Source organism: Apodemus sylvaticus, chromosome 13, assembly GCF_947179515.1.
Source record: "Apodemus sylvaticus chromosome 13, mApoSyl1.1, whole genome shotgun sequence".
Classification (NCBI taxonomy): Eukaryota; Metazoa; Chordata; class Mammalia; order Rodentia; family Muridae; genus Apodemus; species Apodemus sylvaticus.
Genome location: NC_067484.1, coordinates 93,453,589 through 93,475,503, shown reverse-complemented (window position 1 = coordinate 93,475,503; position 21,915 = coordinate 93,453,589). Strand labels below are relative to the sequence as shown.

Sequence of the window (21,915 nt, the reverse complement as noted above, 5' to 3'; positions counted from 1 at the left end):
GGCATGCCAAGAATGCGGAGCTTGCCCAGGTGTGACTCATTTCCACCATCAGGCTTCACAGGAGCACTCAGGCCCAGCAGAACCTAGGCCACCGCTGGGGATCTGGGAAATGTAGTTTTTGGTCTTTCTGGAGCCTGTGGTCTTTGCCATAGTGGTTCAGTAAAGACACCAATTGTACTCACACTGAACCTGGAGAGGCCAGTGAGGAATTCTAGCCATTGTGCCCACATTATCCCAGAAGGAGTCTGAGACAAGGACCTACGAGTCTCCATCCCCATGCCTGTGCTACCCTTAAAACCAATTGTTGATCAGACTCCACAGTTAGTAATCCCATGAGCGATTAAACCCTGAGCTCTCAGCAGTGTCCATCCATCCATCCACAGCCTGAGGTCTGAGGTGCTGTCAGGGAACATTGGCCTCCCACTCTGCTCCCTCAGTCCTTCCTGTGACACTGATGCTGGCCTCTCTTCCCAGCTCAGATCTGTGGTTTTTCTGTGTGACTGTTCTGAGAACCTTGTACTCTTATCTCCTTATTTGGTCCCAGGAACATGGTATAACCCCCAAGGACACCCCCTTCCCCCCGTGACCCATGTCAGCCACCTAGGTCCCCCCACCCAGAGCCACTCAAAATACCAACCTCACCATGTCACATGAGCTGGGGGGGGGGTCATATTTAAGCCATAGCGTTGTTCTTTGCCTCACTGGACACCTAGGTCCATGCTTTACCTTTTGTGGTCCCGAGCTTCTGTATAGACAGGGGTTCTGCCATCCAGCACCATCTGTCCGATGACACCTCAGACACAGCAGGATGCCTCCAGGTTCCTGTCTGGCTTTCCTTGCTTAGGGAATTTTCACCTGAAGCACTGTTCTGTCCCTCGTTGATCCAAGCCTAGTTTGAATAAAATCAGCCTCTCCAAACTGCTTCCTTAAGCTCCTTCCCCAGCCCCTTACCTCACCAAGGCTTGCTAAGATGAAGACTATCTGGTGGTAATACTTGTAGCGTGTGTTTAACTTGCTTTAACTTGTGAGTATGGATGGTGCCTTGGTCTTGAGCGAAGCCCCAGCACTCTGGATGAACACAGTGAACACTCCATTTCCATACACAGATAAATAGATGGATGGCTGACATGTTTTTCAGGGCTGCATTTCTAGGCTCTGTGGAGGAAACATAGCACTCACTGCCCTACCAGATGCAGACAGGCAGCATGCGGTGTGTGTGGAGAACACATGCTCTGTGGAGCCCTTGACCTAGCACTTGGTCCTTGGCATCTCTAGAGAGATGGAGCAGTTGGACAGATGGCCATAAGAAGGAACCACCAGTGGGCCATGGGGCTCTGCCCCCTCAAGCTGGCAACAATGGGGCATTTTCTCACCTAAAGCTCCTTTCTCTGTGATAACTCCAGCTTGTCTCAAGTTGACACAAAACCAGCCAGTACAGAAGCCTAAAGAGACAGGGGGCCTCAAGCTAAGTACAGCTGCTGTCTGGTGAACCCCAGCTAGGCGCTTCCTCTGTGCTCAGGATTCAGAATCCACACAGCCTGGGCTTACTGCATTCAGCCTCACTGGTATGACAAGTGACTTGTGCTGTGCGTTCAAGCCTGTCGCTACGGTCCCAGGACTTCTGCTATCTTTCCCTAGGCTCCATTGGTGTCCCTTGGCCTTTGTCAGAGTTGGTTGCCTGAACATCTCTAAAACAAATCAAAAGATAAGTAGTGCATGCAGATGAGCATGCTTTCTCTCAGGTTGCAACCTACTTCTGTTTATAGCAGGGGCCTTTCGGGTGGGACCTGGCTGAGGTAGAACAGGGCAGTTTCCAAGGCCAGTGCTGTAGAGAGACAGCATTTCCTCCTGGGGCAGGTGAAGTACCTACCTTGGTCGTCCTGCTAGCACCCACCCGAGCCACCCTCTGGTCTTCTTCCTCAGCTGTGGAGAGGCAGCACAGCATCTGTAAGTACATACATTAGAAAGGTGTGGGACGTGCTGACCTGCCTGGTTGGAAGATGGTGTGGTTCTGACCGTTCTTTTCAAATCATCCAGGTATGAATGAGGCTGTAGCTCAGCAGATAGTTACCAGGGTGGGTCATGCCTCACGCGGCTTAGTGAACAAAGTACTTCTGAGGACATGGAAGCCCTTCCCAAACTCAAAGCCACTGCTACTTCTCGAGTGACCCTGAGGTCAGTTGTAAAGGATGCTTGATGTGGTGAGTTCAACAAAGGCGGTGTCTTCAGCTCAAATGAGGCTTTGAGAGCTGGGAGGGCCTCAGGGACATCGTGTTAGCTGTCACCTTCCCACCTCAGGGTTCCTTGCTGTTCTTGCAACACAAGTTTAAACGCGACTCCCATCCCTAAAGATGTTAGTCACAAACTGCTCCAAGGAGGATGAGAATAGGAAGCCCACTCCTCCCTTACATTTACTTTCCTTAGGCACATCCCAGCCCTTAGCCATCTTGGAGGCCTCTGTCAATGGTCACCTGAAGTGAAACGGGATTGGCCTGTGGGATGGAGCAGTCAGACAGGCCCTGTTGACCTTAGTCTGTCTACTCCTCTTTATCAGTGGCCATAATGTCCACCTCAGGGAACCTCTTGGAGAGATGGCCGAGAGCACTGTGTGATATGGAATACGTCAGCAGCAGGGTCTGTGTTTGCGCAGTCTCAGTTAGGACTCACCTGACTCTCAGTGAGGTGAAGCCACCAGCAGTGTGAGTCAACAAATGCTATGGTTTCATCTCCAGATTTCCTTTATTCTTCAATTTTTTTTCCCTCTTGATGGAACATGATGTTAAAACCAGTTTAGGAAATGCATAAAAATAAATTCAAAATTAGCAAGGCAAACCTCCTTGACAAAGCCAGTGTTAACATTTTGGTCATTTTTCTTCCAGGCTTCCTTTTTTTCTCCCTAGCCCTTCACTCATGTAGAACAAACCAGGGCGGGGCAGCGACATGCCCTACCTTCCACAGCATGCTGGTGGAGCTCAGTAGCAGGGAAGGAGAACAGATGTGTCCCATCACTTCCCTGTGACTGACTTTAAACCGCATTGCTGTGAGCACCCTTTTGGGGCCTGTAGCTATACCATTCTCGGAAGAGCTTATACCAGGTTCCCATCCTTCAGTGGGTACCCATCCACGTAACTCTCGGTGTCACCCTTCTAGGTGGCTCTGCAGTCAGGCTTGGAGACTCTCACAAAGAAAAAGAAAGACTTGCCAGCGACTTCCTGCACTTGTCCTCACTTAGTAACCAGAGTGTCCTGTGCCTCTACCTGAGACTCCTCCCCTCTCACCCTCCAGCCCTGACCCTGAACCCCTGAGCTTAGGAGTGGAACACCTGGTACAGTGTTAGAAATGGAAGACATGGCCCAGGAGAAAGAGTTAGCATCCTGAGAAGGTGATCTGAGAGGGAAGTGGAATAATGAAAATAGACCTTTAACTGTTAGCTAAACTCAGTCCCAAGCCAGGAATGGGGGTGGGAGGCCTCAATTTCCAATGCCTTGCTGCTTCTCTTGTATCCTCTTGGCTTCTGCACAGACGAGACAGCTCTGGCTCAGACAGTGAAAGGCCATAGTGTGGCTGGACTGCACTTGTAACACTGCATCCAGTTCCAGGCAGCCAGTCCACTAGTGAGCGAGAGGCTGTAGGCAGCGTGTTCAGGGTTATCCCAGCATTGTCTCTGTGCCTAAAGGAATTGGCACCCGTGAAATACACAGACATCAGCTCATGATTATGCCTCAGTGTCTGACCAGAAGAAAGTGAGAACGACTGGGTGGCTGTTTGCTGTTTGGAGGTCTTGTAAAGACAAAGAAGCTAGATGATCTGGGGGTGGGGTGGGAGGACAAACAAACAAAAACAAAACAAAACAAAAGTTTCTGTGATCTGTCAATGGGCACAGACTCATTTGTGTGACAGTCCTTAGTTGATGGCCCCTGCATTCACTTTCTGCAAATGTAGCAGGTTCAGATTGCTCAGTGGAGTGTAAGGTAGCTTTGGGGGTGTGTTCTTGAATTGTCAACAGCTTCCACATGGTGTTTGTGTCCTTAGCTTTTGGCATGAGGCAGTCAGATGAGGTCATCTTCTTGGGTCCATTTCCTGATCACTGATCATTTTGAGACACAGAACAGTTTCTATTCTTAGAGAACCTTCAAGCCTAATACACCCTGCTGCCTGGTCCAGGGCCCATCCTCTTCCTCCCCACCCTCTCGCTCCAGAAACTTCTCTTTTTCGTTGTGGAAAATTACACACTCACAAACCATGTTTTGTTTTGTTTTGTTTTGTTCCCTCACATCAAGCATATTCCCACACAGACTGATTCTGGAATGATCTCATGGGTGAATCATGCCATTATCTGGCTGTTTATAAGAGCTGCCTTTAGACCAAGATTTTGGTGTAAGTGCCTTCATTGTCTGCCAGCCGCCCTTCTGGGGGTGACTTACCTATGAAGTGCTGAGTCCAAAGGGCCAAGCTTTCTCAGCCAAAGCCTGCCTTTGTTTTCACTCTTTCCTGCCAGCTGTGGCCTCGTTCGTTCGTTGACGTTGAACTTTGCTGGTTTAACTCTGCCTCCATGCAAGCTAGGGAAACTGATCCAAGATGTTTACTGCCCTCAAAGGAGCCATGTGTTAGCTCTGTAACTGGCCAAATACTTCATGAGCTTATGAAAAAAGGAAAAAGGTTATTTTCACTTATGGTTTTAGAAGCCCGTGAGTGGGGACCGTTCATGCAAGCATAAAGACCCAAGTTCAAGCCCTGGCACTCACAGGGAAAGCTAGGAGCCGTGGTGAACAGACAGATCGAGCCCTGTGGCCCTCTACCAGTGAGCCTAGCTTATGTAGGCAAACTCCAGGACAACATGGACAGCTCCTGAGGAAGAACACATCAAGTCGTCCTGTGATTTCTGCACACACACACACACACACACACCTACGCAGATATTTTCAGGCTATGTTTCATTCACCTGTGGTTCTCAATATCCCCTTCTAGGGCCTACCTTCTCACCTAAGGCTTCCCTGGGCCCTGTCCTTTGGGACTCCATCACCTCTCAGCAGTCTACCAAGCTGGGGAGCAAGCTTTAGCACACAGTCTGTGGGAACAGTCTAGATCCAAACCACAGCAGGCTAAGAACAGAGCTTCCTAACTGCGTACTCTGTCCTGGGGTTCCCTCAGCGTGTGATCTCTTAATTAAGACTAGTTCACAACTGACATTTCCTTTCCTAATTCAGTTTTCAGGATTTGCTTTCCCCAGGTCCCATTTCTTTTTGAAGGATATAGAAATCCTGTTAATATTTCATTAGCTCTTATATTATTTATACATCCATGCGTTTGAACCATTGTTGTCCTTTAAAGAGCAAGTCCCCGGGTGGTGCTCCCTGCCAGGTTCCCTGAGCCTCAGCTGAGGGCACAGCACTGTAGTTAGAGGTCAGGAAGCCCCATCTTAGCAGCAGAAAGTCTAACAGGTACCTAACTGGATTACACGTTCCATTTTCTCAGCTGCTTCCAGGTGTAAGTATTCAATTGTATATTTTTATAAAGTATTATTGTATGGGGTATGTGTATGATGCAGGGGCGCACATAGTGGAGGTCAGAGGATAACTTTGTGGAGGTGATTCTCTCCTGATTTTTTGAGTGTTCTGGGGAATCACACTTAGCTCGGCTGGTTTGCACATCCAGCACCTTCACACACTCTCAATCATATTTTTTAGTGCAAATATTGATTCATATACATATACATACACACACATATATATGTATATGTATGTATATGTATGTGTATATATATGTGTGTATATATATGTGTGTGTGTGTATGTGTGTGCCTTCGAGGGAAAAGACCCTGAACAGGGAGTCCTGTTTTCCCACCAAGATAATTCCACACATTAATGATAACCAGATGAGCCTTTTACAAAAGATGGAATCAGGAGTTGGCTATGCAGTGGTTAACAGGGAGTAGGGAAACTTTGAGGACATGATAGTTGACTCAACAGTGGTGAGATGTGATGTATTTACCTTATACTGTAGCAGCAGAGGCTAAGACAAGGTCCACGGGCTTTCCTCCTGTGGGCTCCCAGGAGGCACGCCCCTGTAAAGGATGCTACACCCCCCATAATAAACTAACCTGCTTTTCTCAAGGCTGTAAACTACTGCTTGGCTGTCTTCTTCAGCGTGCTTTCATCTCCATATTGTAATCTCTCCTCTTGTCTTAGACCCTCCCTGGTCCCTACTGCAGCCCCTCCCATTTCCCCACGAACTGGTTCCGCTGCTGGTCTTTGCATTTGCAAGCTGAGAATTATAAGTGGGGAAGTCGGTCTAAGTTGCCTTTTCAGTGGAGCTGGGGCAACAGGAATTAGAACCTCAAACTGCCTATGGCGTTTCCCCAGTGTTTTAGCTCTGGCTTCTTTGAGAGTAGGATGTTTTCCTACAACCTAATAAGCCATGTTTGTCCTTGGGCAAAAGTACTGAATTTAAGCCTTAATATATCCAATTCTGGAATACCTCAAGTGATAACTAAACTTGTGACAGGAGCTCGGCTGGCCTGGAGCTCACAGAGACTAATCTACCTCTGTCTCCAAGTGCTGGGATTAAAGTCATATGCCACAATGCCTGGTTCCTCTTTGATTTTTAAAAATAGGTGGAGTCTAAGTAAATTAGTATTTGAACCCTAGATATAGCTGGGATTAAGAGGAGATCCTGAGACTTTTCAAATAAAGGCCAGCTTGAATCTGATTGTAATGGCTCCAGCCACTGGTCCCTGATGTCCTCATACTGCAGGTTCGAGGCTGGCATGTGATCCATAGATATACTTCATGACTGCTTTATAAGATTTAGAACAACAATCTTAGGAAACGTTGCAATCTTATCCCCTCTCTCCTGAAACTTTTGCTTAATTCTTTTTCACTGGATATTCTTTCTAAGGATTCTTTTGGGGGTGCATCTGTGCAAACAACTCCTGGCTCCTCCTCTCCAGGTACCCCAGCCGCTCAGGCTTTGGAGATGGCAGCTAGCCTTGCCAGGACTCTCATGCACTCTCTTTCTGCACTCACACATAAGGCCAAGGCAGCTATCTGTAATATTAGGGAGCCCAATTGTGAGCCCATTACTGCTATTATGCCAGTCAGTATAGCTGCAAAGGGCGATTTCCTGCAGTTGATGATAATATCAGGTTTCGGTGACATCGCCTAGAGCACTTAGCAAGAAAAAGCCCAACCAGAGAGGATAGTCTGCAGCCTTGTACTTTCAGATCCTGGCACTATCCTACCCAGAAATTCAGGAAAGGAAATGGGTACTTGGGTTGAAGGTATGGCTCAGTTGGCAGAATGCACAAAGCCCTGGATTCAATCCCCAGTACCATGTAAATTGGCACACGTCCATATTCCCAGCACTTGGGAAATAGAAACAGAAGGACCAGAAGTTCAAGATTGGCTTCTTCTACCTAGTGAATTCAAGGCTAGCATGGGCTACAGGATATCAGATCTTAAAGAAAAAAGTTATATGTTCATCAGAAATGTCATGAATGGGCTTTGTTTTCTGTGATGTGGCTATCCAGGCACACAGTGTATATGCATGCACTCTTAACTCATGTCCACCAAGAACCAGGTCCAGTTGCAATGAAAACTGAGAAAATGCTCAGAAACGTATATCCCAACCATTACAGAGTCACCCATGTTCTACGTGGCTGCCATGTTGGATCCCATGAGCCTGCTGCAGCTGAGAAGGTTCTTTAGTCCTTTCAACCTGTTATCCTCCATCTTGCCATCCCAACACAAGGCTGTTATGAAACTCAAGATTTCTCAATACCCTTTCCAGTCTCCATGACTATATGAAGAAAGTCCAGGGCAGCATTTCTCAACCTGTGGGTCACACATCAGATATCCTGCATTTCACTTATTTACATTAAGAAGTAGCAACAAAATAATTTTATGGCCAGGGGTCAATACAACATGAGGAACTATATTAAAAGGTCACAGCATTACAAAGGTTAAGAACATAGTCTAGGGGACCCTTCAATGCCTAGGACCTGGAGGCCACACACCAGTCACTGTTCACTGGTGTGCCCTGACAGTGCCAATAGCCTGTTACCCCCATGCTCCTGATTCCTCCAGGCCAAAAGATCGCCCATGTATAGGCTGTGGATTTTGCCCATAGCTGGGAGCACCTGGTCAAGGAGTATTGATAGAGTCCTAAGCAGGGGACCTACGGTTATCATTTATCCCCCACTGAGGACCACTCTGATGTGCTCATCAGCCCTCCTGCCTCTAGGATTCCTGGCAGAGTCTCCTCAGTGAGCAATGGCCTGAAAGGTACACACATTTGAGGCTACAGACAACAAATGGCCTTGTGTCTTTCGGGAAGAAAATGGGGGAGACCAGAGCCACATTATTAAACATATTATATGTGATAGTATGGTTTTGTCAAGGAAATTAGCAATGAATTGAAACACAAAGATTTAGCCCAATATGGTAGCTGTTATCCATTTACATTAAGTGGCTATTTACATTAAGTTGATTAAAATTTCATACAATTAATATGGGCATGGTGGTATATATCTATAACCTCAATACTCTAGGAGGCTGAATCAGAAGGGTCATGGGCTAGCATATGCCATATTGTCACACACACACACTTCATTCAACTGGAAAATAAGCTTCCTTAGCCAAATCATATTTCAAATCATCTTCACAAGTGACCAGTGACCACTGTGTGGGACAGTGTAGATGGAGATCACCTCTAGCCTAGGGAGGGAGTTCTGTTGGATGACATCAGTCTATCTTGAACCCTACATGACACAAGGCCCAGCTGAAGGTTGTCTTTATGCTATTACTTACCCAGCTTGGCCTGGCCAAGACACAGTAAATATTATATTAGAAGTTCTACTGATGTAACAGGAAGCCAGGGGGAAATGTGACACTAGCAAGTCTCAGGAATTAGCATAGGTGGATTCCTATGGGGAGACAAGGTCGAACCTCTGCCTCTTTCTTATGGATCCAAGTGTCCCTGGAGAATTGGACAATTGCCTGGGTCCAGGACTCTGATTTTCTACATAAGGACTGCAACTTTACTTGTGGGAGGAATCCTGTATAGGGCATATTTTTTATTATAGCTTTATTTCCCTGAGGGAAGCACCAGGAAGGAGTGTTGGAAGAGACATGGCTGGCATGGTTCTGTCAGCTGTGTTGTGTGTATCTAACAACTGACTGGAGCCAGACTGTCCTGAGGATTCAGTACGTCTGAGCAACAGCTGGAAGGGATTTCATAGGAACCACGCAGCACCGCGAAACAGCTGGCCGCTCAGAAAATGCTTCAGTTGCTTTACCTATTAGATATTGTACAAATAGAACACATAATAAAGCACTCCTCCAGGCTCTTCAGATACAGGTTGGCTTTAATGTGTATCAATCCCCAAGTCCTCTTGTCCCTAGAAGATGATCCCTGCAGTTCTATTAATGTCAGCCTTCAAGTTTTCACTAAGTACACATGTCTGCCATACATACATACATACATACATACATACATATATACATACACACACACAGAGAGAGAGAGAGAGAGAGAGAGAGAGAGAGAGAGTTAATGCTATGGTGTACTTCCCGACCTCTTTGATTACTGAATCTTTAGAAAACCACTATGGGCAGCTCACATAACAGTCAGATGGGGGGGGTATTCCAGGGGCCCCAATGGTCTTTGTAGCCCCTGCTTTCTCTCTCTAGTGTGCTGGGTCTTCCTAGGAGCAGGTTTAAAGTTGGCACCGCATCTTTGGAAAGCCACAAACATAATCCTGGACGGCCCAGCCCTTGGGGGGACATTGTAGAAGGACTTAGATACATACTGACATAGTTCTCTTGCTTAGAACAGTCTGGGTGTTCTCGCACCACTTGGATGGCTGTGACCCCTCCTTACAGTGTTGGGTCCTGCTGTGTTATGCTCCCAAACATGGGATGTAAGTTTGATATTGAGAATTAGATACATTGGGAGTATCTTCAGGAAGTGCTGATTTATAACATTCTTTGGAAGGAAAGAGAGGGGGGAGGAGGGGAAGACCCTACAAGCTGAGAGTTCTGAGAATTGTTCACTTTTGTCCTATGTGACTTTGATGTCATCAGAAAATGGATTCAAAATGGTATTGCTTCCGGGAGCAGAAGGTGTGTGTGTTGATTTTGGGAACTGTCCCAAATCAGACTCAGCATTCGCAGGAGCCAGACCATCCTTGGCATGCCCACAGATCAAAGCAGGGCTCAACTGAGCAGGAGATACTTGCTTTTCCTGCGTTGGCAGTGGCGTTCTTTCATGCCCCTCCCCCACGCATCACTCCCCAACCCTTTCTTTCTCTCCTCCTGGGTTACCTTTGACCTTTCCACATTACTTTCTCTTGCTGAAGTTCTCAGCTTCTGGTTATGGAGTCTCCATAAAGAGCATTCTGTCGGCCTAAAGTGGTGTTCCTAGCAAGCCCTCTGTGTTAGAGACAGAAGCTGGAAGGCAGTACCCAAACGTGGCTGCAATATAGAACCCCCGACGCCCTGTTTTATCCCGCACTCCCTAATACAGTGCCTGGACATAGAAGCCAGACTGTAGCAGGTAGTCAGAATGGCACTAGGCGACTCTGGAGGGAACTCTCAGCCATTGACACAGTTATACCTAGATACAGTCTCAGGGTACCCATCTTACTTCTCCGGGGTGGTTCCATGTGTCAGGAAGGACATTAAATATAAAAACACTGCCCACAACCTTTGCCAAGCCTGTTTCCTCCTTGTAAAATGGGTTAATGGTAATTTCTACCTATGGCACTGTCCTCGAGAACCAGAAAGAATAGTGCGTCTGCAGGTGAGCGTCTTACCGCAAGGGCGAAAGGCTGTCAAGATGCTTATTGTGTGTGATTCCTGGGGATCCCTTTGATGAGAGAGCCTCACCGTGAGGTGTCCACTGCTGAGGCGCTGATCTCTCCATTACCAGCAAGGACTTGGCAGCTGCAGGACATCGTCGCCCTGCCCTAGCTGACAGAGAAGAGCAGCAAGGAGCAACTTTGAAAAGAAGCCAGCACTAGCTCCCAAGAGACCTACTGTCCCCAGCACTCAGGAAATATATAACCCCACCCTGGCTGTGTCTAAAAACACAGGGGCCACGCTGAGGATAATGGTAACCAAGGACTTCCAAGCCCCACCTTCTCACTTTCCTGTTTGTTTGGATTTCACTTACAGGAAAGGGATGGAGGGAGAGAGACAGAGAGGCACTCCCGGGAACACCTCCAGCAACCTCCAGGGATCGCCCCATCGCATGGGTCATTTTATCAGTGTGACTGTGCCATCTCATGCAGTAATTGCCTTTCTTTGGGAAACACACAGAAGCAGTTTGTTTTTCTTGGCTTGTCCTTTCCAGGGACCTGAAGTTGGATGGAGGGAGACAGTCAGCAGGGGCCATGAGCCTGAAGGAGATCATTGGCCTTGAAGGTGTGGAGCTGGGTGCCGATGGGAAGGTAAGGCTTCCAAGCGCTCAGCTTGCAGGTGCCTTAAGGCCCAGAGTGCAAAGGCAGAGAGCTGGACCATAAGACCCTGCTAAGGCAGAGTGCAAAGGCAGAGAGCTGGACCATAAGGCCTACTTGCATGGCTGGGGCGAGTTGGGGCTGATTCCCAGGTGCACCGTGCCGTGTTGCCCAGCTCTGCCAGTGGGTAGACAGAAATCTGCTGAGCCAGTAACTCAGAACAAACATGGCAGGAGGGCTGCAGGTGTGTGCATTTCTTTGCTGACACTGTCTACAGCTGTTTGTGCGATACTCCCACACTCAGGAATACTCACACATTCCAGGATCGAGTGATGCTTTGTATGTCTATGAACTAGATGTTTCAGGAAATTGTTTAGCTTCTCATGATCCCAAGACGCCCAGAGCTCCTCAGCCCCGCACAGTAACCACTAAACCCTCACATTCCTCCTGTACCCACAATACAGCGAGCTTCTAAGTTGAAGCCCAAGGAGCAACCTTTTAAAGATGAACTGGACTTTTAGGGAGACTCCCTAAACCACCCCAAAAGCCTGTGCTTCTGTGGGGAAACTGTCCCAGAATAGTGCACCTGCAGATGAGCTCCTTACCCCCAAGGGCTGCCCTCAGGACGTAACCCCTGGTTCAAGATGCACGTGGGGTGCATACAGGGTGTTTCCTGAGGCAAGCGAAGAGAAATGTGCTCACTGTGCCACCTTCCTTCTAGAGGGTGAGTGCTCACCTTGGGATGAGGAATTCTGGGATAGAGTTGAATCAAGGTCAGTACCTATGGGGAAGTGTAATAGGAGCCTTCAGCCCTTATAGGAATTCCTGAGGCCGTTTTGTGTGTGTGTGTGTTCCTGAATTCTTCTGAATGAGATGAAGTACACCCTGAGCCTCACACAGGACTCTGCATTCCAGCACATTTCAAGGCAGCGCCTTGTCGCCTAACATGGACATTTTGCCACCTGCCAGGCGTAGTTAAAAGCAGATGGATCAGTTACAGTGTGCATAGTCTGGAGTCTGCTCAGGTGAGGTCTGGGTATGAATGCAGCGCACACTTGGCACAAGCAGATAACAAACAGCTCCGTCGGACTCTAGAATTGCTTGCTTTTTTCAAAAGGCAAACCTAGTCTTAGAGTAGCAACAACAGGGCTTGTGCAGAATGCAGACCTAGCCTCCCTGGGCATAACCACTGCTCCACGTGTGCTCCTTCCTTTCAGACGGTGTCTTACACCCAGTTCCTATTACCCACAAATGCCTTCGGAACCCGTAGAAATACCATAGACTCCACCTCCTCCTTCTCCCAGTTTCGGAGCCTGAGCCACCGAAGCCTCTCCATGGGCCGGGCCGGCAGCACCCAGGGGAGCCTTGACGCAGGTAACTGTGGCTCAGAGGGGTTTGGTGGTTCAGGGTAGGGAGTATCTTGGTTTACGGGGTTGATGGATCTCCAATTGTGTCTGTTAGAGACATATATGCACGTGAGGTTGGGGGTGGGGACATATTTCAGGCCACACAGGCTTACACACACATACATGCATATATGCGCCTGCACGCGCGCGCGCGCACACACACACACACACACACACACACACACGAGAAGACCTCTATAATTGGTTGCTCAGTTACCAGCCCTAGGGCAAACTTTTGTGGAAAAGCCAAAGCTGATTCAGTCTCTCAGCCTTTTAGCCCGTTCACCTGTTCTGCTGCTGCAACTGCCTTCTGCATCTTTCCATATCACTGGGTCCAGAAGTGTAGGACGAGCATTTCCTCATCCTCACTTATACACCCACACTTAGGTCAAGGATACAAACTCTTCCACAGAAATTCCTGGTGAGGACTAGGGAAACGGCTGGCAAATAACATTCCCATTCCTAGCATCCATGCAAAGGACAGGAATGTGCTCTGTGCGTGTGACCCTAACACTAAGGAACTAGGCAGGCAGACTGCAGAGTTTCACTGGCCACAAATCTAGCAGTATTGGTAAACTCAAGGCTTAATGAAAGACCCTGTCTCAAAAGATAGGGTAAAAAAAGTGATTGAGAAAGAAATCTGACATCAACCTCTAGGTCCCCACACACACATCTACACACAAACTCATGCACACTTACACCACACACACACACACACACTCATGAAACTCCAAGCTAAGGTAAAGTCCCGTAAGTCAGCCAGCCCCTGTCCTAATGTTCCCACTACCTGCAAAAGTCACTGTACCTGTGTTCACCGAGGCTACCGTGTTTCACGGACAGTAGCCTGTCTGGCATTTGCCCAGGTCACAGCACTGAATGATACAACTTTCTCTGCAACTTTAGTGAACAGGCCGGTGCAGGGCTGGCTGTATTCTGTAACCTACAGGGGTGGGTTCCAACAGGTCACATGTGTGAATTTTTGTGTTCTTCCAGTTAGGGAAACAGATACATGATTTGCTAACATAGAAAAAAAATTAGAGTGGTAAGAACCTGCCAGTCTTTTGTAGGTACATAGATCTCATGGCCATGCAGAGATGGCCCCCTAAAGGTCAGGACCATTGGGGTAACTCTGTGACAATGGCCCTGAAGCCACCTTGCCCTTAGTAGGTGTCCCAGCATTCTCCAAGCAGCATCAATCTCAAGAGTGCAGGGGTGGTAATTACCATTCTGCTTGTGATGTTCAGGAAGTGACCTGGGAGACTTTATGGACTATGACCCAAACCTCCTGGATGACCCCCAGTGGCCTTGCGGCAAGCACAAGCGAGTTCTGACCTTCCCTTCCTACATGGTAAGTAGTTCTGGTCGTGGCTGGCTGGCTTTGTAGTGCCCATAGCCTCCTGAATTGGCCCCAGGTAGCTCATTGGACTTTGTGCCTGGGACACTTTACAGGGTTCACTAGTGCCAGCTGCTGGATTCTGGCTAGCCAGTCTGGGAATGCCAATGTCAGAGAGGCTGAGAAGGGACAGTGCAGTAGACATGAAAACTACCAGCTCAAGTTTTCGATTCCCTCGCTTCTGAATATGCACAGCCCCAGGCTCCCTGAGAGAAGGACCTGACCTCGTGAGCACCAAGTTCAAGTTGAGCTATGTTTGAATCACCCCAGTGATGGTCGCATGCACTTCAAACTAACAGCTGGTACCAGGAAAGCTGCCACAGGACATAAGAGTAGGACATAGGTGTTACATGGAAGTGTGTATGGTGTAGGACATGGGTGTAACATGTGAGAGCTTCTCTTCTGTGTGTATTGCATAGGACACATGTGTAACATGTGAGAGCTTCCCTTCTGTGTGTCCTGCATAGGACACAGGTGTAACATGTGAGAGCTTCCCTTCTGTGTGTATTGCATAGGACACATGTGTAACATGTGAGAGCTTCCCTTCTGTGTGTCCTGCATAGGACACAGGTGTAACATGTGAGAGCTTCCCTTCTGTGTGTCCTGCATAGGACACAGGTGTAACATGTGAGAGCTCCCCTTCTGTGTGTATTGCATAGGACACAGGTGTAACATGCAAGCACTCCCCTTCTTGTCTTATACAGGGCACTTTGGAGGTCTCCACTCTAAACTTGTGATTACAGTTTCTGACTGTTCACTTCTCCCACTGTATCCTTCCATAGACACACCCTTTGTTTTGGTAGATCTCTAATGCGGGGGAGCAGGATGAGCTCCTGTGCAGAGAAGTGGACCGACACACAGCATCTGCAGAGAAGATACCCGCCTAGATGCCCCACCTCTCTGTGCCTTCTGCATCACATGGGGCAAGCAGGGCAGGCTATCAGGCTTACTCCAACTGCTTGTCTTAGAAGTTCTACCCTCAGCATTGAGCCCAAAGACTCTCATGGTGGCCTTCCATGTCTACAGATACCACAGGGCAAAGCAACTCAGGGTTAGAGTTAGGGTTGGAAGCACCAGGAAGCACTGGGGCCTTTGCCCATTACTTTCAGCATTTATAGTTCAGAGTTCTGCTGAGCCACGTTTAATTTAAAGTGGCCCTTGGCCTCAGTCTTTTCTTATCCCTCAAACCACGGTTGTGTATAGGACTGTTGTGCTTCTTCCTCCTCCTCTTTCTTTTTTCATTCTATGACCTGTTAATACAAGAAACAAAACCAAGATTCATTGATCTTTGCAATTCCAGCACTGAAATGTTCAGTAAGTGACAAAAGCCCTTGTTAAAGGAGCTACTGAAACGTTGTTGTTTGTGTGAGAACATGTATTTTCATCGTGGGTCCCACTTTATGAATGCTCACTTTATTAACTACCTTGGGCAGGAAACTGTGGCTCTGAACGCTAGTGAGACCTTTTGCTGTTGACAGGAAGTGGGGTGCCGAGCCTCCAGCACCCGACTCAGGTCTCAGCTCACTGACTTAGCCTGGTTGCTTCTAGATAGCCTGTTCCTATGCAGCCAGCCATTCTTTGACCAGAAAATCAACATATATCTAGCGGTCTGAGACAATATAAAGGTGTGCTGCTTATGGCTGAGGGTGGGCCCTGCAAGGGACTCTCCCATGGAGATGTTAGGTCTGGTGACAACTCTGGTCTCCCTCAGCGTACAAGCCCGGCAGGTGCCAGATCCATTTGCCCCCTTAGATTGTTACATCGTGAACTTTGAAGTCTGAGCCGCGGTGTGTGCACGTTCACGTACCTGTGGTTAATCTGTTCCCCTCAGACACTTGGATGACTTTCCAGGTAAGAATGCATGTCCAGCCCACCTCAATCTGTGTTCCCAAGTGGGTCATTCTTCAAGGGCTCACATTCAGATGTGCAGTCTGTGCTTCCATGCCTTACGGATGCCATTACTCTGTGGTTGCATTTCTTAGTCCTGGGCATGAGGCCTCTCCCCTTCTAGCCTGGCCTTAGACATTGGTACTTTTGATAAAAGACAGGCCATTCATTCTTTTGTGTTGTCACTTAGATTGTTGACAGCTTCGGGCCTGCCTCTCCAACTCAGAGGAGCCTATAGGATTCAGGGAATTTGCAGGAACTAAGTGTAATGGTCTTTATTCTCGAGGGTTTGCTTGACTTTCATAGGCTAGGAGCAAATCTAGAATTTCCTTATTCAGCAAATGCAATAGCTGCCCTACTATGTGTTGGGCTAGTTTCTTCCTCACTCATCAGAGAACTAAGCAGTCAAGGTCCCCGTTCTCATTGTCCTCATTTAGAATGAGGGACAGTCTGACCGCAAGCAGACAAAGACCACAGCCATGACAAGGGTATAAGTGTCATCCTGAAAATGCGATAGGAGTTGACAAGAAGGGTCAGAGGTAGATTCCCGTGTGTAAAAGCAAGGGTGTGTGCAGGAAGTGGGGTTGAGACTGTAGGGTGACAACCCGGCTTCTGTAATATTCTGGTGACTCCCAAGAGGCTCAGTAAGAGGGGGAGTTATTTGAGCAGGTTGCTGAAGGGCCCTCTGTAGAGAGAACATCTTGTGTATTCTAATGGGTGCCTCACCTGTCAATTAAAAAACCTGTGGCCTATAGGAAAGGGTAGACTAGAAGGTGGGACATCCAGGAGGCAGAAGGAATTCTGGGACAGAGCCAGGCATGGGAGACTAACCAGGAAGATGTGACTAGATCAATGAATGGTATGTGAACCCAGGCACGTAATGGCAGAATGTACAGTAGAGTAAGTGGGTTATAACAAGTTATAATCTAGTCAGAGGAGATCCTAGCTATATGGCCAAGGTATTTGTAAATATATTTTGAGTCTGAGTCTTATTTCTGAGACCATAGGGCTGGAAGGAAGAACCAGGACCAAACATCTATAAATGGTACCCCATGTTGGGTGCCAAAATGTTGTGGTTAAAAATTAATTTGGGGAGTTTCTACCCTACTTTTGATCATTCAGTTCTCAAATAAAAGACATAAAACCTTTATATTTATAATTAGCCTTAAAAGCAACAGATCTGGTCAGATATCAACCCTCTATGCTATTTTGTCTACTTCCTGTCAATAACCCAAGATATAACTTGCTCTGTTCTGCCTAGGCCGCTCCCACTCCAAGTGGCCAACCCTCATGGCCATGTGCTCCTAATTCACCTATCCCATGGTGCGTTTTCTCTTCACCCCTCTCTTCTCTCCTCTTCGTGTTCTCTGCCTCAGACCTCAAGCCTTGGAACCGAAACTCTGCCTACCTGTCTTCTGCCCAGCTACAGGTTGTAGACATCTTTATTTAACCAGTAGTTTAAAGTGAAGGAGCAACGTTACCCACCATCACTTGGATCTTCTCCTCCCTGAGGCAACCAGGGCCAGTATTTAGCATCACGGTAACATTAGACAACATTATACAGCACATTATAGCAACAGACCAAACCGCAGCAGCCCTCACTAGAACCTGCGACACACAGGGAGTTCGGGCAGCTCTGCTCACCCTGACATGCATCCCAGTGGATGGTGCCAGGTCTGTGAGGCTGGGGTCTGCTGGCCCCTGTACTTCCTGCTCCCCCTTGACCTGGCTCATGGAGCAGGTCCTAGGGACTGTTTGGCCTGTGGATACTGCTGCCTTAGCTTTGTCTCCTAAGGCCACAGTCCAGGATGAACCATCTCGGTGGAGGACCCGCGCCTAAGACCTTGAGACTGTTGTCCGGTGTTAGGGGTGTGCTATGAATTTTGGGCTCCATTTAAGCCTTTTTATGTGTGCAGTCTTGAATTCTGTCACTGTCCTTTGATCTTGTGGTTTCTTTTTCTAGTTCACACTGCCTACTTGAACTGTGCTAACTCGTCTAATCTAGTCTAGATTAGATTAATTCTGGTCTCATCTTCCTGGTGAATCTCCCAGGCCTGCCTCTGTCCCAGAATTCCTTCTGCCTCCTGGATGTCCCACCTTCTAGTCTACCCTTTCCTATAGGCCATAGGGTTTTTTTGTTTGTTTGACAGATGAGGCATCCATCTGATTTCTAATTTCTTCAGTAAGACTACCACTATTCTAATTTCTGGAATTGTATTTGTTCACCTATCCTGGATGTTGGTATACATGGAATTATAGGCTGTATCCTTTCTTTGGTCCATCACACAACTTGGTATTAGTGAGATTCACCCACAGACTTGTATTTTCTTGCTGAACAGTACTGGAAACACAATTTACCCATTCTCCTGTTGCCGGCCACTTTGGTTGTCTCTTGTATAAGGCTGTCATGAAAGCTGCTGCTAACGGTGCTCCCCACAGGCTCACCAGTGGTGCTCCCCACAGGCTCACTGTGGGCATTCATGTCCTTTTCTCTTGCATAAGCACCTGAGGGCGGTCACCCACCCAGGCTGTAGATGGATCTGTGTCCTCACTTTTCTTGTTCTTAGTGAAATGACAACCGTCTGTGGGAGGCACTACAGGGGAAGTCCTCCGCTTCCAGAGTAAAAGCGGCCCTGTTTAGAGGGGCCTTGCACCTTCTTACATCTGTAGCTTTAATTGTTGACCCAGCAGGTCACTCCCCCACTCAGCTATCATGAAAAGACAAGAGTCAGATGTTGAACTTGAAACCCTGGGGGGCAGGTATGAGGACCGCAGAGTAGCTGCCCTTGTGGTTCAGCCAGCAAAGCTGTCATAGAAGGTGACCACAGAGCTGGAGAGCTGTCATTGGAGGTGGCCACAGACCATGAGGACCGCCTGGCTGCATGCAGGTTCTTGTAGGGTATTAGCTCATGTGCAGCCACAGAGGGCAGGCGGTTCCTGTTCTGTCAGAACCATGGCTTCCTGCGCTCCACTGCCTTCTGTATAATTAAGTTTCACTAGAGAGTTGGCCTTCATCATTATCACCTGGCAGCTTGTGGCGGTTTTCATTATTACCTTGCTTTTTCCTCTCCTTTTATGGGTGTGGAAAGCAATTAAGAAGAGAATGTAAGAAAGAACTGTAGTAAGGTCAACACAATTAACCCTGTGCAGATGAGTGGACCGATGAATCTTTTTCTGTTTTCTCCTCCTGCTCTCCCATGAGAAGGACAGGTGACAAACACTCATAATGATGTCTGTTGACACCCACATCTCAGCACAGCACTGTCAGATGGGTCTCTGATAATATTACTCTTTTCCCATTTACCTAGTAGCAGAACCCGCGTCCTTTGGCTGGTATCCGTGTCTCCCGTTAAGTTGTAGAAATATGTCTTGGAGTTCAGTTTTCCAGGGCACTGTGAAATGCTGAGCAAGGGAAAGCAGGGAACTCGGCAGAAAGTTTCCTTCAGCCTGCATGGCGGCCAGACTCTGCCCCTGCTTCCAGAGATATAATTTTTATTATAATTGCTTGTTTTCATTAAGCATTGTATTGGTGGCTTAGGTGTTCACCTGACTGCAGAATATCCAAGATGTGAAGCACCTGCAGTCCGTCAGTTGTCAGACAGTGCATGTGCCTCACAAGGTGTGATGACCCCACAGTATGACCAACCCCATATGACACCCCTTTTCTTCAAGGTGCCTGTGCTCTGAGGGCAGAAAGGCACCAAAGTCAGCCCCACACTGCTTAGGCCACAAACCCATGCCCAGGGTTTCCTTACCATTCACTGCTGCCCCTGGAAAGGGGATTAAGTGCACGGGACAGCTGACATGGCCATCTGCTGCTGGTTAGACAGATTTAGTCACCAGCCATCACCGGCTTAGTTACCTGAACAGCAGAAAATCTGCCTTCCTGCAGCCCAGCAAACTGAAAATGCTGATGGCTACTGGGCTGTCGCAGTCAGCAAAGCAGAGCTGAGCACTGATGTTTGAGCTGGAAGGAACTGCCCAGATCACTGGTGCGACTCCTTCCTTTTTAAGGATGTGTTGGGGAAACTAAGGCAGTCTCCTTTCCTTGGGATGGTCCCACCCAGGGTAGGGTGGATTCTGGCCCCAAGAGACAGTAGCAGGGTGGGCAGCCTACCTGGCCCTGTTCAGAGCCGCATGTGAGGATACCCAGAGGAGAGAGGCAGAGCTCCACCAGACCCTGCTAGCCTAGTCCTCCAGAATCTTCGCTGAGGCGTACAGCTCCCTCCCCTCTGCTCCTGCACTCTAAGGGGTCTTCACAGCCTCACAGCTGGTGCTGTGAGCTGGATGGAGTCCAAGGTCACCTCCTTGGAGGCCCCTCCTTCACCAGTCAAGGTGGAATAATTCTAAAAGGCAGTGTGTCCCTGTGTCTACAACAGAAGCAGTAGATACTTAAAACAGAACAACCAACCTGTAGGTTTTTTTTTTAATCTTATCAGGGTCCTTTTCAGCATCCCCCCTCCCCCTTCCCCCTCCCCCTTCCCCCTCCCCCTTCCCCCTCCCCCTTCCCCCTCCCCCTTCCCCCTCCCCCCCTCCCCCTCCCCCCTTCCCCTCCCTCCCGACTCTGGTGGGGCAGGCATGACCAGGCTCCTTTGTGGCTCTCATTGCTCTGGATGTTGTCTTTTGGCTGGGTTCCTCCTCTCAGCTGACCCTCCTGGCTTCTCTTTTACACAGCTGGGTGCTCACATGCTTCCCACAGCCAGAAAGCTACAAACAGTTGCCTTACTTAGGATGCATGATCAGTGCTGCAGCCCAGCCCTGCTGTCAGACACAGCTGCAGGTCGAGAGGCGCCTGTCATCAAGCTAGTCCTATGGCCTGGAATTAGGTGGTAATGCACAGGGCTTCCAGGCTAGGAAAGGGACCCTGCACCCTGTTTTAGTAGCTGGAAAATTCCAGCACAGCAAGGTTTTGTAATTAGTGCATTAGACTGGTAGGTGAGCTTAGAGCATCAACTTGGTGTTTAATTTATTCTCCTTCAATCAGAAAGGGTGGCTAGCAGGGGCTAGGAATCCTATGCCTGCTATGGAGTCTCCCAATACTCTGGCTTTATACGGCCATCACTGCAGCAAGAACAGCAGGCTCTTGGGCAGCTGGGATGGCCAGCCACCAAGGGTCATCATACAACTCCCTCAAGAGAGGATAACATCAAGTTGTCAGAGCTAGTCACACTTTGGTATTTAGCACAGGGACCTGTAGCTCAGAAGCAGTGAAGACTTCATCCCTCTGACACCTCCTAGGGTAGAGGGCAGCCCTTCTACATCCTAGAAGATTTGAAGGCAGGTGGCTACTCTGGGTGCTGTCCACTCAGCCTGATTATACGTCCCAGGCAGCAGAGGGAGCAGAATACAGGGATGGCCCTCCAGGTCAGGTGTCCTGTAGCCATCAAAATAAACCAGGTGTCTGGTGGCGATACCAGAGGAAGAAACTGAGATCCAAGTACTTAAAAGAGTATGCACCAGGCTACCCAGATGCTATGTGGCGGAGCTGGGTGTAAAACCAGAGTTCTGGCTGAAACACCTCAGGAAGCAGGACCAACAGTAAGACCCAAACCAGAGCTGCCACACCAAGCAGGGAAAGGAGGTGCCCAAAAAGCCTGCCCCCTCAGACCAAGGTTAAGGATGACTCTTGGGAGGCTGTTGGTACTAGGGGTGGGGAAACCAAGCACTTTGCCTAGGGGAACAGGTAGAGTCAGAGTCCAGCAAGGCCACACAACACTGTAGCCAAGACTACATCCCCCTAGGAGATGCTGTGACCTCCTATGACCTTAGGCTATG

The 21,915-nt window shown here is 48.4% G+C and overlaps 1 protein-coding gene across 2 annotated transcripts in view; it reads left to right on the top strand.

Annotated features, from left to right (window-relative positions):
* The window catches only part of Cables1 (Cdk5 and Abl enzyme substrate 1), a 110,924-nt gene that overhangs the window by 79,141 nt on the left and 9,868 nt on the right, over window positions 1-21,915 (top strand). For both annotated transcript variants that reach the window (XM_052155645.1, XM_052155644.1), the window contains 3 exons: window positions 11,352-11,448; window positions 12,672-12,828; window positions 14,105-14,208. In XM_052155645.1, coding sequence (XP_052011605.1) covers window positions 11,352-11,448; window positions 12,672-12,828; window positions 14,105-14,208 — 358 coding nt within the window. The remainder of the gene's footprint in view (window positions 1-11,351; window positions 11,449-12,671; window positions 12,829-14,104; window positions 14,209-21,915) is intronic.